The sequence below is a fragment of the Fukomys damarensis genome, unplaced genomic scaffold, assembly GCF_012274545.1.
Source record: "Fukomys damarensis isolate Sample0158 unplaced genomic scaffold, DMR_v1.0_HiC HiC_scaffold_10, whole genome shotgun sequence".
In the NCBI taxonomy this organism is placed as follows: domain Eukaryota; kingdom Metazoa; phylum Chordata; class Mammalia; order Rodentia; family Bathyergidae; genus Fukomys; species Fukomys damarensis.
The window spans coordinates 16,962,948-16,979,790 of NW_022900922.1; the positions used below are offsets into that span (position 1 = coordinate 16,962,948).

A 16,843-nucleotide genomic window follows, 5' to 3' on the forward strand; every position below is an offset into this window, starting at 1 on the left:
TTTTGAGCTTAGTTTAACCTCTTCTGGTGAGAGAGAAACATGTCGGAGACTGTTCCAGTTCCCCCTGCTGCCCCCGCACCTGCGGAGAAAGCACCTGTGAAGAAGAAGGCGAAGAAGACAGGCGCTGCTGCGGGGAAACGCAAGACGACCGGACCCCCGGTGTCCGAGCTGATCACCAAGGCCGTGGCCGCCTCCAAGGAGCGCAGCGGGGTGTCGCTGGCCGCGCTCAAGAAGGCGCTTGCTGCCGCCGGCTACGACGTGGAGAAGAACAACAGCCGCATCAAGCTGGGTCTCAAGAGCCTGGTGAACAAGGGCACCCTGGTGCAGACCAAGGGCACCGGCGCTTCCGGCTCTTTCAAGCTCAACAAGAAGGCGGCTTCTGGGGAGGCCAAGCCCAAGGCCAAGAAGGTGGGCGCGGCCAAGCCTAAGAAGCCTGCGGGGGCCGCGAAGAAGCCTAAGAAGACAGCGGGCGCGGCCGCCCCTAAGAAGAGCGCAAAGAAGACCCCCAAGAAGGCGAAGAAACTCGCCGCGGCTGCTGGCGCCAAGAAGGTGGCAAAGAGTCCCAAGAAGGTGAAAGCGACGAAGCCCAAGAAGGCTGCCAAAAGCCCAGCTAAGGCCAAACCCTCTAAGCCTAAGGCTGCCAAAACGAAAGCTTCCAAGCCCAAGGCAACGAAGGCGAAGAAAGCTGCCCCAAAGAAGAAGTGAAGATCCTAACCGTTCTTCAAAAAATATCAACGGCTCTTTTCAGAGCCACCCAAGTGTGTCATTCGAAAGAGTTGAACACTTAACTTTTTAAAGGGATGAGTTGAGTCTCGTTGCGTGCTTTGCTCTTGTCTCCTTAACTTGTAGGGTGCGAGTGCGCATGGCCAGAAAGTCTGGCGGGGCTTTGCCAGTTACGGCGTTTTTCTCGTCTGGGAAGTTAGTCCCGAAATGTGCTACACCCTGGGAACTGCTAGATTTCCCCCTATCAAGCAGGGCCCTGGCTTGGCCAGCTCTGGGCACGGTATGGTACGCATCTGCTTCAGTAATTTTCATAGCTCGGCTCCGCGCTGTGGTCTGGACCGGTTGGTAATTGATTACTTTTAAGAAGATCTTGTTCTCTACTGCCGTGAGACGCTTAAGAAATAACTAGACCTGGGAATAAATTTTGTTTTGCGCGCCTCGGAATTTTGAGCGCAACTGGGCCAATCAGAGGGAGGGATGGTAACCTGTGGCTGTTTTTCCAAAGTATTTTGTCATTGGTGTGCATCGCTGTGAAGTTGGCCAATCAGGATGTTCAACCAATATATCCGGAGTTGTTGCATTGGCAAGGTTTTCCCCAGAGAAAATGTTACAATCCACGCGATTGAAGTATTAACCCTGCGCATGTAACTAAGATGTGGCCACAGAAGCCCCTGCCGCTTGTCTTGACGTGTATGTGTACTAGGAAGCCTGAGAGGCCTGGTATTTTTTTTTCCTTCCTGAAAGTTTGGATTTTTTTTTTTTTGAGGTTTTTCGAATACTAGGTATTCTCATATAATCTGGATAATTATCGCTACCACCGAGGTGCTGAGTATGGCAAGAAATTTAAAGACCATTTCTGTAACTTTCCTATCTAACCTTTTCTTTCCCATCGACTGTTAAAGGCACCCGGGGATCCGTGGTTAGCTGTTTCCCTCATATGTTGGTAAGTAGACCATACAAACCTTAGGTGGCATGCTTTGGAAGCAAGGTGATGAAATAGGAGTTACCAGGGCAAAGAAAATGGGCTAGGGAAGAGAAGTTGACGAGGTCGGGACGGACTACCTTTCTGTTTGGTCTTGATGAATTTTTGAAAAATTACTTTTACTTTTAATATTTAGTTTTTTGGTTTTTTGAGACAGGGTCTTACTATGTAGGTGAGACTGACCTGGAACTCACTATGTAGCCTAGGCTGGTCTCGAACTCAGTGATCCTCCTGCCTCTGCCTCCCAAGTGCTGGGAATACAGGCATGTGCCACCATGCCCAGGTACTTTTACTTTTAAAAAGCCCAGTTTTATTCATAAATCCTGACCACATAATTCTATAGATGCCTATTGGGCTCAATGGGAAAAATGTTCATCTTTATTTTTACACATTTAGATTGTCAGTTCCTTCGGTTTCTGTACAGGTTGTTAATAACACTGGATTTCGAAGTATGGTGTTTTCAGTACTGAAAACATGGTTTTTGATCACTATTCAGGTTTCTTCAAATGGAGTTTACAGTTGGTAATTCTTTTGAACTGACATTTGTTACTGAAGAAGCAAATATGTTTCTGTTCATGAAATTTTTTTGATAACCATCATTTTCCCCTGTCCTTAAAAGCCACGGGGTTTTGAGAAGGTCTGTGTATGTTTGCACAGACCATACAGTGCACAGTCCAACTCATGCCCTTAAATCTTCAGCAGCAGAATCCTGAAAATCCCTCCTGATTGAAATACCTCACCTTATTTGTTTTGTTTACTTACTTTGTTAGGATTTATTAAAATTTTACATCTTATTTAAACTTTTCTATTATAAAAGAAAAAAAAAAAAGGGAGGAATGTGTCCGGGACTGTCTTTGTAGCTCAGTTATGCAGGATGGTAAGTTTTTGGAACCCCTGGTACATCTCAATTTTTTCTTTCTAATGAAAGGCAGAACTTCGCTTTATGAGAGTGGCTTGGTTGGGAGGGATGTCAGAATCATCAGAGAATGTGGAATGGCAAAATGAAAATATATTTTAAATAACAGATTTGAATCACCCAGGACGAACAAGGAAGAAATAAGGGAGGTCTTCAGTTCCCAGAAATGAGAGTTAGGTTCTTACTGAGGATGGGATGTCACAGTCAGTAAGGACGATCACAATGACCATCATGTCTCCAGGATTATTTAAGAATTTCTGTCTTATTTGGGTCTCATCACTACAAAGCACTGGCAGTTGTGAATAAAATGATTATTTAAAATTTTTTTTTCGGCCCGGGGATTTAGCTCAGCTGTTCGGTGCCCTGCCTTGCAAGCGCAAGGACCGGAGTTCAATCCCCGGTACTGAAAAAAAAATTTTTATAATAATCATTTTATTCACAACTGCCAGTGCTTTGTAGTGAAAAAAAATTTTTTTTTTCGGTACTGGGGATGAAACTAAGGACCTTGCAAGGCAGGTATGGTGCCACTGAGCTAAATCCCTGGCTGAAATGATTATTTTATTTTTATTTACTTATTGTTATAACTGGGGATCAAATTTAAGACCTTGTGCTTGAGAGGCAGGTGCTGTGCCACTGAGCTAAATCCCCACCCTTGAAATGATAATTTTATTTTTTTATTTATTTTTTGGTACCTGAGATCGAACTTGGGTCCTTGTGCTTGCAAGGCAGGCGGTGGAACCACTGGGCTAAATCCCTGGCCTGAAATGATAATTTTACAGTTGAAGTGTTGACTTAGAAAGACCTGATGACCAGAAATAAGCATTTGTTGTCAGTACATGCACTGGATTTAGGATCTGTTCATGATCTTTTTGATTCTTTGCTTTCCCTCATACTACACCTGTCTCTTAGGGAAAAGTGTTAGAATTCAGTTATGTTATAGGCTCATGGAACAAGAAGAGATGTCTCTATTTTATTTTTAGCTCATTGTGAGCTATTCAATTCCCAAGCACAAGGAATGCAAAGGGAACAATGAAATCCAGAACCCTCCAGAGTCTTATTCTGACTCATATCAATTCCCATTCACATACCTCTGCTTTCAACAAGCACTTATTTTCAAGGGAAGGAGAACTACAAATTTAATTCTGTTTCTTATTTTTCAGCAGATAAATTGGGTTATAGTGTTTGCCAGAGGATGGATGAGTGAAGATTGAAGGCAGCATGGAAGATGTGAGAGACATTTTCATCTTTTCTCTGCTGATGGAGAGCACTTTTGTGTAGGGTATAGGTCTGACATACAAGTAACTTGTGGGCTTGACTGGGCCAGGGATTCAGCTCAGTGGTTCCACTGCCTACCTGGCAAGCACAAGGTCCCAAGTTCAATCTCAGGTACCAAAAAACACAACAACGAAAGAAAATAACTAACTTGCAGAAACACTTTAAAGGCACTGCTTTGTTCCTTGGGCTTAGAAATTGCCCGAGTTCTTTCAACTGGTGGAAGCTGAGTTAATGTTAATGTGTGGAGCTCTTAATTTTTCTGTCACTCCCTTAATAACTCAGGTTCTTTTTATTTTTATTTTTTTTGGTAACAGCAGGATGTAAAGTTTTTTGAACCACTCCTGCTTCTCATAATTTTTTTGTTGCAGTTTTTGAGGCAAGGCCTTACTGCGTAGATTGGGCTGGGCTGGCCTTGAACTCACTTTGTAGCTCAGGCTGACCTCAACCCTCGTGTTATAAGATATCACCAAAATGGTGCTATTGCATGAGTGAAAAGCACAGAGTATTTTTTGCAAGAGATTGGTCCAGTGGTGTTTAGGATTTTCATGTCTTAGTGATAAATAATGGGGTATTTCCATATGGTTTGATTAAGACAATATTTAGGAATGCTTAAAAGTTCCTTTTGAGTATGTCAGCTGAAAAGTTGGAAAAGCTCAGTGTTTCTGTTGAACTGACATTCAGAGGTTTGTCTGAGACTCAGTTAATTGTTCCTTCAGTCTTTGCAGATTAAACCTCAATGAAAGCCAACAGAACTCCTCTGTGTCCTTCGTGAGCCACCTAATAACCCACTAAGTCTTGGCCCATCATGGGCTTTGGGGTTTGTGCAAGACCTGGCACAAGAGGATGCCAGCAAGCCTGGAATATCGGAGCTGACTCTAGTCCCAGCACCCTAGGAAGATGGGGCAGAACATGATCAGATGAAGCTTTAGGATTACAGGTTGGAGCTCGGGTTGGGCAATTTAGTGATTTAGTTAGACTGTCTTGAAAATGTATATATAGCTCAAATCAAAGACTCAGGGTTCTGTCCTAGTAAGGGGGTGTGAGTCCGGTCAGGTCCCAGCAACAAACTGGAGTATAATACCTAGTGAACAAGAAAACCGTGCCGTGGACCAAGAAGACCCTTGTGTCTTTGCACCCTTTACAAGCTTCTTGCAAATCCAAGCCTTTTCAGTGTTGACATCATTAAGTGGCTGACCACAACTTGCTAAAAAGAAAGGGGATGGTGAAGCCAAAGTGATCAAAATCAGATTAACTACAGTTGAGGCTACATTAAACGGCTAGAGTGGTAAAACCTACCATGTGCCTAAGGGGAAAGGTGTTCATCTATTGAGGTGTTGAAACCTTAATTCCAAAACTACTCCCAACCTTTACAGACAGGGTCAATCAACCTCACTTGTAAATTGTTTGCTTTGCAAAAACTACAGCTTTTTTCAGAGAAAGGAGTTGGCCCTGTAAAGAGCCTTTTGAGTTTGAAGTTGGTATTTGGAGAACAATTTATGCCCTCTCCCCGTGGATGCGAGGCGCGAGCTGGATGTCCTTGGGCATGATATTGACCCGCTTGACGTGGGTGGCGCACAGGTTGGTGTCTTCGAACAGCCCCACGAGATAAGCCTCGCAGGCTTTCTGCAGCACCATGACGGCCGAGCTCTGACGGTTGATCTTGAAGTCCTGTGCGATCTCGCACACCAGGCGCTGGAATAGCAGTTTGCAGATCAGCAGCTTGGACTTCTGGTAGCGGCGTATTTCGTGCAGCGCCACAGTACAGCCCAGGTAGCAATGCGGCCTTGCGGGAAGCCTTGGTGGCCAGCTGCTTGCGTGGGACCTTGCCGCCGGTGGAATTGGGAGCGATTTGCTCAGTGTGAGCCATGAAGCAAACAGAAACGCAGCAGATGGAACGCTGGCTGGGTCCTCTCTATACAGGAATGAGTCACTCTGGATTTGGGAGCATTTCTCAGTGGTGGCTAACTTCCGCTAGTGCCCAGAGCGATTTAAGCTTGGTTGATCCTTTTAATGCAGTTTTTGATGGTTTAATTTCAGTTACAAAGACCCATAAAGATCAGCTTCTAACCTGCAGATTTCTTTATTAATGTTTTCTATCCTTGAGCGGTAAACATGAGTACACTAATCATACAACTTGATATATTTGCTTTTTCATCTGTTTGGTTTTAAAAGAATGTTTGAAAGAGACAGTGCTTATAGATTTAAGTTTCCAAAAACACCTGCTGGTCTTTCCTACTTAACTACTGTTTTCCTTCCAGCATTTTTTCTTTCCAGGGCTTGATATACAGAGCTTTCATAAGCATGGGCAAGGCTGAGGTTCATGGCAGCACTGTTCCTGGCATGGGGGGAGGGTGAACAAAACCCAAGTCACCAGCAGAGGTTGTCTCTTTTCATGGGCCTTAGTTTAATTTTATTTGACTAGATAACTAATTCTCTGCAACACAATTTTGCATAATGTTCTGTTCAAAAGTAAGGAATTTTGATTCTCATTCCAGGTACAAGTAACAAAATTTGAGTCCCTTGTCCTTTAACATCTGGTTTGAAGCAAAGGGACAATTTGTTATTGTGGCTTTTTTTTTATTTATTTGAAAAATCTACATGATGGCAATATCAGACAGGAAAACATTTCTTCAGTGGACAACCTTGAAGGAGATGGCAGGGAAGAGTCTCCTATTTATTTATGAGCCCAGAGTAGCATAAAGTCTCATCGTTTTTGCCAGAGACACCCTGGGGTGTTCTGGACGATTTGTGACTGGCAGAGCTTCTCTTGGGATTTGGACCTTCCCAGATCAGACAATTTTTTCCCCCTGATTTTTAGGTCCAATGTGACAGTTCCCAGTTCTTTTCAAACTACAAAAAACAAAACAAAACAAAACAAAAAACTAGAGAGAGAGAGAGAGAGAAAAGATTTTCTCATTTACATTCTGATAATCTGGCTAATTTGCTGTAATCAGTGATTACATTTATAAGTCCTTGATCTTGTACACCTACAGTATATACAGCAACTTTGTGATTGTCTTTGGAGGTCTGTACCTTTTTCTGTTCTACCAAATAGCAACAGTTCCTAAAAGGACTGTGAATAAAGTGATGAGGAAAGATGGCAAAAACAGATGCTACATGTAGTAAGTAGTGCTATTTGTGTAGGTGCATGAGGTACGAAAGCAGGTGGTTTGTCAAAATCTTCAGGCCTACCATGGGTGATGCACCTCTCCTGGCACATTCCAAGGAACAGAGGACCATCTTGTCCAGAGACATCCAGATGTCGTTTACTGCCAGGCTAGATGCCCAGATACCCTATGTTTGAGATTTCCAAATTTGTCACCAAAGTCACATCTTCAAATAAACTTTTCTCTTGATCTTACTGCTTAGAGATTCTTATCAGAACCACCAACTTTTGTTAGTTTCATTCTCACAGCAACATATTTTCCTATTGTGTCTTGTAAAGATGTTTTGTTTCATTTCTGCACTTTATCTATTGTAAATAGAGTATGTAGGAAACAATTTTTTTGGGGGTACTGGGGAATCAAACTCAGGACCATGTGCTTGCAAGGCAGGCACTGGAATCACTGACTTAAATCTCCGGCCCTGAAACATATTGAGAGTGTGTGATTTACTTCAACTTTTCAGTTGAGCAAGGATGTTTAACACATAATTGTATGCAGTAGGAAAAGTATGGAATGTAGCTATACTGTGTACCTAAAAAGTACCAATAAACTCAATGAAAAAAAGCATTGAGACAAATTTTCTAGTGTTGCTAAATTTTTTTTCTGTTTGGATATTATAAGCTTTAGTTGATGTTCTAAATATATGAATGTCCTCAAACTTGTCCCATAGGTAGATTTTAATGTAATTTTACTGTGGCCACATGTGGCTTTTAAAGTGGCCTAATACTTTTACTTATTCCTGGTTTCAAATACAGTGCCCACATTGTGGTTGTATCTGTTTTACAGATTAAAAGCCACATTTTATGAAGGTGATATGCCAGTTCATAGAGCAGATGATGGAGTAGGCTGGGGTGGTTCTTTCCTGTTCTTTGACTTGAAGGTTTAATCTTATTATGCCCATTGACTATTTCCAAGGCAATTCTTCAAAATTTCATTAAAAATAAAGTTTTCATTGCCTTTCTTTGAGATTAGTTTTGATATACACCTTTTCCATGGTGCTTGTCCAGGGTCTGACCTTTTTCCCCCTATTTTTTTGTATTTCTGTTTTGTTGTAAATGGACCAAACAGTGACTAAAGGGGTGCGATAGGGTAGCAGCAAGGTTGAGTAAATAGAAGACCTATTCCTGCTGCGAGCACACAAGATACAAATAGGAATTCATCAGTTGCACATATTCATATTTTGAAAGTACATCATTGGTATTTTTATTGCTCAAAATGATATACTCTAGATAAATTGCATTTGTGTGAACATCAAACTTAAAAAGTTTCCTTTAGGATAGTCACCAAGGCACCACCAATATTTGTGGTAAACCACGGGTAGATATTGCCTCAACAACAGTATACTGAATAGCAATACAAATACACACATACACACACGCACACACATACACACATATTTCAAAAGATCAAAATTACAGTTTCACTTAATTATATCTGTTATTTGGAGTAGAAAGTGGGTTTTTGGTGACTGCATGTGTGTAAAGGAGCTATTACTTTTCTATTGTATAATATGGCATCTCAGATTCAGTGGCTTTCTGCAGGACTGAAGGTTTGTTTTCTTGTGAGTTGTCAGCTGGAGGCTTCTTTGTTAGTTCACAGAGGCTTCTGAATTTATTGCCATTTGAGCTTTCTAACAATTGATCTTGGTGCATACAAGGCAGCATTTGAGTGTCCAGTGAGATGGGTATTACAGTGAGAGATAATCTAATCATAGGCACGCATTTACATTCAATCACCTTTGCTGGACTCTAAAATGAGAAGCAATTTTTCAGATTTCTGTTCAAGTGTCTGAATCTTTCAGGGTGAAACCAGGAGGGAGAAACCACCTATGTGCATTTGTGTGGAAAGCACTTTTACCAGTACTTTAAGTAAAATTAAAAAGATGTCTTACAACCAGAAAGAAGTTTACTAGCATAATTGTTATAGATTGTATCTAGATGTCTCCCAAAGACTCATGCGGACATATGTTGAGTTTTTTGGTGGTGGATAGATCTGGTGTGATGCTGGGATTAAGGATGTGACACTGGTATTGATTTATGCTGCAATACTAGGATTAAATGTGTAGTACTAACCTGCCCTAAGGGCAAGCAGTCTGGCTGCAACAGAAGGGACAGAGAGGGCTGCTCTTGTTACCTTTTGCAACAGAAATAGAGACTTTCTCTTCTGTGATGCCTCTTTGTTGGGCCACCCTGCCTAGGAGCCAGCCAACTATGAACTGAAACCTCTACAAACTGGGCCAAATAAACCTTTTCTCCTTTGACTTTGGAAGTCAGGTATTTGCCTCAGCAAGGAGAAAAGTAATAAAGACACCATATGCTTGCAGTATCGATTGGCTCAATTAGGTTACATGCAGTAATCTGTGCTACAGGTAGGGCGAGCACATCAGGGAAAATAAAAAATGAGATGAGAGTTGTGGCTAAGCATCTTCATAGTGATGCAAGTTACACTACTGAAATGTGTAGTGAGAAAGTAAGCTATATGCAGCTTAAATTTGGTTAATAACTCAAGTTCCCTTGTTTAAACCTAATCCTTTGTTCCCTTCACCTGGCGAGTATAACTGCTGGAAATTTTCCAACCAAAATTTCCCTCTTTGGGGACTGAAGCCTCTTCAAGCCTCATGTCATAAGTAGCAGTTAAGTGCAAGTATCTGCAGGAAGTCAAACTTCACATTTATACATGACTGTTGAAGTCTTAAAAATAACTTGGGGAAACAAAACAAATGTTGGAAGAGTACAAAAAACAATCAGCCCTTTCCAGTGTGTAGATTGGAGCCTCTGAAAAGGGCCTAATGATGTTAGAGGTAGTCTTTTAACCCTTAGCCCCCAAAACCATAGAGCATGCGTCCCTGGCTCTTGAGCGCATAGACCATGTCCATGGCCGTGACTGTGTTGCGCTTTGCGTGCTCCGTGTAGGTGACGGCATTGCGGATCACATTCTCCAGGAAGACTTTCAGCACCCCGCGCATCTCCTCCTAGATGAGGCCAGAGATGCGCTTGATATCGCTGCCCTGGGCCAGGCGGTGGATGGTGGGCTTGTTGATGTTGTCCCATAGCACCTTGCAGTGCCTCTTGGTGTCTCCTTTGCCACGGTCAGATATACTGAAAGCAGCAGAGATGGGGCAAGGAATCCAATGACTTTTTGCGTTCAAGGACAAGACCTTTATAAAAGGATGAGGACCTGGTTTAAAACTTGAAGTGCAGGTTGGGAACTGTGCTTCCCACCCTTCTTTGTATTTTTCTCCTGCTCAGAATGAAGGAGAGGAGAGGAGCCTGAGGTAACAGCAGAGCCTGCAGGAATGCATAGATGTCACTGACCTCCCTTAGGGAGGCGGGGAAGGAGACAAGGACTGCATTGTCTGTCCTGGCTCATTCCCCTCAATCATCACTTTTTGAGCGTTAAAAATTTTATTGTCTATCTGTGGGAATGAAACTGTTGCACCTCTCAGGCTAACACTCCCCCCCTTTCCTCCCTCTCTCTCCCTCTCCCTGTTGGAAGTCGGGGTCTGGCCAGGTTGGACTTAAACTCACTGTAGCTCTGGCCCACCTGTTAGTCAGTGATTCTGCCTCAGCCTCCAGAGAGTTTATCAGAGTGTAACATCATGCCTGGAGCAGGCTGACATCTTGCAAATTTGAACTACTTAAGGTTTTTGGAAAAATTTCTGAAATTTTACACTGTCATATATTTTATACATATAAAAGAGTCTTTTTTGGAAAAAAATGTACTTTCAATTAAAATAGAGAGTGTTAGGTAAAAAGAGCTAAAAACCAGGAGCAGATCAGGACCATAGCAATCCTTTATATGGGGAGGATCTACCGGTCTGTCTCCGAACAAAGGAGAGAGAGCAACATGGCAGAACAGAGAGCTTCTTTTATAAGAGCAGGATGGGGTTGAGTGACGTAGTGGCTAGGGATTGGGGGAGCTTTTGACATCACTGAGGGGGCTAGCGATATCACTAGCTGCTGGGGATAGCAAGTATCAGGTTATTCTTTTGGTGGAAGAAGAGGCATGATGGGAAGAAGAAGCCTATCATTTGTTGGGAGAAGCCATATTCTAACATGGAGGCTGCTATTCTATGTGGCAGCCATTTTAAGGCAAGGGAAATCTAACATTCCAGGCTTTTTGTTTTATGGTTATTGGGTGAAGGCTCCTGGTGCTGCTTCAAGCTGACAAAGGGGCGAAAATTTGGGCTAAACCTGGATCTGGTGGGGGCAGCGGTAGGAGGGCGCTTCCTCCCTCTGCCATGTGGCCAGTAACCCACCATGAGTTCTGTGGCTGTCTGGCTGGAAAATGTCCTCATACACTCCTGCAAGAAATTTTGAAAACAGCGAAGCAGACAGGGCCCTATCATTAAATGGCATATACAAGCCAGTGGGCTCCAAGAGGGAAGTAGCCAAGACATAATTTGGGGAAGCCAGGAATAGCGCTCTGGTCTATTTCCCAAGAATTCAAACATCGTTTTTGTTCTTCAATGAGCTGCTGTAATTCTTTAAACTTTGCTTTAACAACCCCTGACTGGTTAACAAAAGAACAGCATTCTTCACCTAGCACCTGACAAGTTCTCCCTTGGTCAGCTATCAGCACATCAAGGTCCCTTCTATTTTGTAACAGGACTGCTGCTATAGAATTTGATCTTGTACTGTATTTAAGGACTGGCTTACTTTATCCAGGTCTTCCGAAATCTCTATGGACAGGGCCAATAGAAATGTGGGGATGTAGAAGTTCCTGCTATCCCCACTGCCATCCCATTTCATGAAAAGAAATGAAGGAAAAATCACATTATTCCTATGAGTTAAGCAAATATCAAGAAAGGCTGAACCAAGAAAATTAAATTATTTGGAATCTACAAAATGTAAAAAGTCAGTTGTGTACTTCTCGATGAATGAATAAAGTAAGGATGTCAAAGATTTACACTGAGAACTCACATTTAATGTGTAGGTTCATTATTCATTTTTTTCTCTAGTAAAGATTCATAAAGTGGGAGAAATTCTCTAGCTGCAAGTTAGGAAAAAGAGTATAATTTCCCAAATCATTATCAGGCTAGATGAGAATATTAGGAAAATATTTTTTCTGCATTTCATTATTAACTAGTGATTAAAGTTATCAAATTTAGTGAAGTTTCTTCTTAACTTTTGTGTTTTCTTCTTGTAGTCTTACGCAAAATTTCTATTCACTGGAACAGCTGTGACTCCAAAGACTCCAAAGCCTTTTTGCCATTGTTTAACTCAAATTCAACAATCTCATCGTAACAGTTCTTTGTTAAATGTTTACAAAATACATAATTGAATTGCTCTTTCATTCTATGAAAACATTTTATTTCATTCAGTGAGGTGCACTCTTGGTACCTTTTCATTTTATATGTTTTGACTCATGATTTCACTGTTTTAAAATAATTGGTTAAAAGAAAATATCTGATTTGCAGGTAAAGAGGTGCTGCTCCTGTAATGTATTTTCTATCTGGGGCACACTAGACCCAAAGGTCACATAGTCGCCATGAAAACTGTGAGCTCTGGAGGCGCGGGTCAGATGTGAGGTCTTGTGCAGTCTAAGCAGCTTTCTGATCAGTAGCTGAGGGGATCTGGTAGTGGCGGATCGCGCGCAGCCCCAGGGCAACCGTAGCAGCGAGGCTTCTTCAAGCCGCCAGTGCCCGGCTCGCTCTTGCGGGCCGCCTTGTTAGCCAGCTGCTTGTGCGGTGCCTTGCCGCTGGTGGACTTGGAATGTTTTGTTTCATATGGCTCTAAGAGCGCAGCTGTGTGTTTGTATCATGCTGTTCAATATTTATAAGCTGAGTTTGCTTTATCGCCCCGTACTGTGAGGTTTGCCCTAATACAGTTGTCCTCATCTGTATAATTTAAAAAACCCGCCCTGAAATGTGACTGGTCAGTTTTTTTCTTTGTTCTCTCATATTTTAATTATCATTTTGGCCTTTATTCTTTTCAAGTATTCTGAGACTGTTAACATCCAATTATGCATATTTGTCTATTTAGAGTAATGAATAGAAACCTACACCAAATATTCATCTTCACGTTAGTTTCGGTAACCTTTGCTTACAGAGGCTAAAACCCATTCTTTAAACGTGAAATTGTACTTTTCTCCCAGCGCATTTGCAAGTGCATTTCGCAATGATTTCAGAGTTGTTCTTTTCTGAAACGGCTTATAATGCAAAACAGTAAATAAGCCAACCTCTCCTGGGCCAAGTCTGAGTTTCCATTTGGAAATGTGAAAACTTGTTAGCTTCCGTGAAATCTGCCGTTGTCAGTTAAATGTTTACTGTGCTTAAAAAGCATCGCAGCGCTTTACAGAAAACATGGGTGGCTCTGAAAAGAGCCTTTGATATCCAGGAATAGGGGCCACTGAAAAGCTGATAATCACTTCACTTGCCCTTGGCCTTGTGGTGGCTCTCGGTCTTCTTGGGCAGCAGCACAGCCTGGATGTTGGGCAGCACGCCACCCTGCGCGATCGTCACCTTGCCCAGCAGCTTGTTGAGCTCCTCGTCGTTGCGGATGGCCAGCTGCAGGTGGCGCGGGATGATGCGCGTCTTCTTGTTGTCGCGCGCCGCGTTGCCCGCCAGCTCCAGGATCTCGGCCGTCAGGTACTCCAGCACGGCCGCCAGGTACACCGGGGCGCCGGCGCCCACGCGCTCGGCGTAGTTGCCCTTGCGGAGCAGGCGGTGCACGCGGCCCACGGGGAACTGCAGCCCGGCGCGGGAGGAGCGAGTCTTGGCCTTGGCGCGAGCCTTGCCGCCCTGCTTGCCGCGTCCAGACATAGTACCTTTGTAATTGTGAGAAGACGAAACAGCCACAAAGGAAGGAAAAAAAATGTACTGGATGGAGCAGTATGAAGCTTCTTATACTGGTTGGTGGAAGTGTAAACCGAGAGATTTGATTGGTTAAAATTTGATTTCTCCAGCCATCCAATAAGAAAGGAGGTTAAACTAATATATTTGAATGTATTTCGTCACTGACATATTTTCAAATCAGACTTGAATATTTTTGAAACCTTATTTGCATAGAAGGCCTATAAATGAAGTACTTCTCAGACCTCTCTCACTTTAGCATTTCAGTTCTACTTTGTATATTAGTTTCATTTTTGTGGACATGCCAGAGCCAACAAAGGCGGCCCCCGCCCCGAAGAAGGGCTCGAAGAAGGCGGTGACCAAGGCCCAGAAGAAGGACGGCAAGAAGCGCAAGCGCAGCCGCAAGGAGAGCTACTCGGTCTACGTGTACAAGGTGCTCAAGCAGGTCCACCCGGACACGGGCATCTCGTCCAAGGCCATGGGCATCATGAACTCCTTCGTCAACGACATCTTCGAGCGCATCGCCGGCGAGGCGTCTCGCCTGGCGCATTACAACAAGCGCTCGACCATCACGTCGCGGGAGATCCAGACGGCCGTGCGCCTGCTGCTGCCCGGGGAGCTGGCCAAGCACGCCGTGTCCGAGGGCACCAAGGCCGTCACCAAGTACACTAGCTCCAAGTGAGCGCGCCCTCAGCTCCCTGCAACCCAAAGGCTCTTTTCAGAGCCACTTCTATTGTCACGTATAGAGTTGTAATTTTCTTTCAGCGTTACCTTTTAAGTACGTATAGTGAAAAGTCGTGTTTCTTTTTGGTATAATTTCGGTACTTCAAGCATTTTAGTAGTAATTTCTTTTAGAGTATTCTGATTTGAATAGCAGTCTTACTGCAAAATTACTTCGTATCTCTTTTGAAATGTTTCAACCTATTTCGTGTAAAAATCTTTTAAAATTTATTGCGGATGGTACTCGGGACCTTGAGCTTTCAAGGCAGGCGGTGGAACCACTGAGCTACATCCCTGGCCGGAAAAGTTTAAACCTAATTCCTAATACTTTTATGATGTGTGGCATGGGCTCAGTGACCGTACATAGTTTGGGGAGACAATACTTCCTGCCAAATTGTGCTGTTAACGTTCTCACTAAATTTGTGGTGGACTACTAGGATGACAGAGCTATGGGTATGAATCAAAATAATTGACACTGTCTTTTCCTTGTTATGTATCATTTCCCACTTCATGTGTGCTATTTGATCTAGAAGTTAGACCACGCCTCAATTTGTCATGGCAGTGGAGTGTGTATAGGAAACTCCTAGCCCTTTCAAATATTGCTACTACTACTACTACTGATACAGGATATAATCCCAAGATGAGATATGAAATACTATTTCTTCTAACCTGTTAACTGGATGTTTCACTGCGTTATTCTCTAGTAATTGAAGAATGAATCATAGGAACAATGGAGGTTAATAGTAGGAAGATATTTATTGATACAAAGCTCCTGAGTGGCAGGAGGGGTCCCAGGGGGTAGTGGAAGGAACCCCACTTTACAGGAGTTTTGAAGTGAAACCCATGCGGTTGCAACGTGAGCCATAGGCATGAACATCCAATAAGGTTATAAGTGACAAGTACAGTTACTTAGGTAAACTAATTCAATTGAAGCATACAATTTTGCTTTGACTGAGAATAATGCCATTTAATTGATTCTCAATAAGCCACTAGTAAGACCACTAATCAAGTTTACGGAATTCTCTCCATCAAGAAGCCTTATTAGACTAGTAAACATCATAATTGCATAAGAGCGCACACAATGAGCAGGCAGCAAAAAAATGCCGAGATGAGTTAGGAGTGGTGGGCAGGCCTTTAATCCCCAGTGGTTGGGAGGATTAGGCAGGAAGATTGCTACAAATTCAAGGCAATCCTGAAATATTTAGGGAGTACCTGTCTTAAAAACAAAAGAAAAAACAAAGGAAAATGCAGAGGTGATGACAGTGTTCACTCATTTGCAAATAAACCTTCGCACTATCAAAATGTGTAATTTAGCACCACAGACGCAAGCCTCGGTTTTCAGCAAAAGCAATATGCTGGGGGTAAAAAAATCGCTGAAAACATGCAAAGTCATCACAACTCTTGTAGTGAGAAAGTAGGTGGCTCTGAAAAGAGCCTTTGGGTTGCAGGGAGCTGAGGGCGCGCTCACTTGGAGCTGGTGTACTTGGTGACGGCCTTGGTGCCCTCGGACACGGCGTGCTTGGCCAGCTCCCCGGGCAGCAGCAGGCGCACGGCCGTCTGGATCTCCCGCGACGTGATGGTCGAGCGCTTGTTGTAATGCGCCAGGCGAGACGCCTCGCCGGCGATGCGCTCGAAGATGTCGTTGACGAAGGAGTTCATGATGCCCATGGCCTTGGACGAGATGCCCGTGTCCGGGTGGACCTGCTTGAGCACCTTGTACACGTAGACCGAGTAGCTCTCCTTGCGGCTGCGCTTGCGCTTCTTGCCGTCCTTCTTCTGGGCCTTGGTCACCGCCTTCTTCGAGCCCTTCTTCGGGGCGGGCACCGACTTCGAGGGCTCAGGCATGTTTACAGAAAGGAGAAGCCTGTCCACAAAAGATGTGGTATAATTTTTCCCAGATGTCCTTAATATTTGTAGGACATTTATGCAAATAGGGTATTTTATCATTTAGGTTCTGATTGGAGAATTTGTCGGGGTCCACAGGTCATATGCAAATTATGTGCTTTTCAATTCTATCTTGCAATTGGCTCACTCCTACAGCTTGTTTAAGCCAATCACCGAAAGGAGTTTACAATCCACAGTGGAAGTATAATAGCCTGTTCTTTTTGATTTGAAAATACCGCATTCCTTTTTTTTCTTTCTCTTCTTCGATTCGGGGTCAATCCTAAATGTCCGGACGCGGCAAGCAAGGCGGCAAGGCTCGGGCCAAGGCCAAAACTCGCTCCTCCCGCGCCGGGCTGCAGTTCCCCGTGGGCCGCGTGCACCGCCTG

At 43.5% G+C, this 16,843-nt stretch overlaps 5 protein-coding genes and 1 pseudogene across 9 annotated transcripts in view; 3 read left to right on the top strand and 3 right to left on the bottom strand.

Moving 5' to 3' along the window:
• Positions 1-7,945, top strand: LOC104861525 (histone H1.3). 5 transcript variants are annotated; one of them, XM_033761878.1, is made up of 3 exons: positions 1-1,443; positions 1,626-1,666; positions 3,782-7,945. In XM_033761878.1, exon 1 carries the CDS (start codon positions 40-42, stop codon positions 703-705), a length of 666 nt encoding a protein of 221 aa, XP_033617769.1. In that variant the 5' UTR covers positions 1-39; the 3' UTR covers positions 706-1,443; positions 1,626-1,666; positions 3,782-7,945. The 5 variants fall into 5 exon arrangements, with proteins under 5 accessions (XP_033617769.1, XP_033617767.1, XP_033617766.1 ...); XM_033761876.1 differs by having other exon boundaries at positions 1-1,666; positions 3,782-3,848; positions 4,613-7,941; XM_033761875.1 differs by having other exon boundaries at positions 1-1,666.
• Positions 7,946-9,875: 1,930 nt separating this feature from the next.
• On the bottom strand, positions 9,876-11,811 carry LOC117285448 (annotated as a pseudogene).
• Positions 11,812-12,468: 657 nt separating this feature from the next.
• Positions 12,469-13,849, bottom strand: LOC104861526 (histone H2A type 1). Its single transcript, XM_010623010.2, has one exon. It carries the CDS (start codon positions 13,821-13,823, stop codon positions 13,431-13,433), a length of 393 nt encoding a protein of 130 aa, XP_010621312.1. The 5' UTR covers positions 13,824-13,849; the 3' UTR covers positions 12,469-13,430.
• Positions 13,850-14,128: 279 nt separating this feature from the next.
• Positions 14,129-14,552, top strand: LOC104861527 (histone H2B type 1-M). The gene has a single exon (XM_010623011.2). It carries the CDS (start codon positions 14,155-14,157, stop codon positions 14,533-14,535), a length of 381 nt encoding a protein of 126 aa, XP_010621313.1. The 5' UTR covers positions 14,129-14,154; the 3' UTR covers positions 14,536-14,552.
• Positions 14,553-15,997: 1,445 nt separating this feature from the next.
• LOC104861528 (histone H2B type 1-N) lies at positions 15,998-16,594 on the bottom strand. The gene has a single exon (XM_010623012.3). The coding sequence runs from the start codon at positions 16,518-16,520 to the stop codon at positions 16,038-16,040; it is 483 nt and encodes a 160-aa protein (XP_010621314.1). The 5' UTR covers positions 16,521-16,594; the 3' UTR covers positions 15,998-16,037.
• A 147-nt stretch (positions 16,595-16,741) lies between these two features.
• The window catches only part of LOC104861622 (histone H3.3), a 1,258-nt gene continuing 1,156 nt past the window's right edge, over positions 16,742-16,843 (top strand). The window contains exon 1 of the mRNA XM_010623098.1: positions 16,742-16,822. Within this exon, the coding sequence (XP_010621400.1) occupies positions 16,742-16,822 (81 nt within the window). The remainder of the gene's footprint in view (positions 16,823-16,843) is intronic.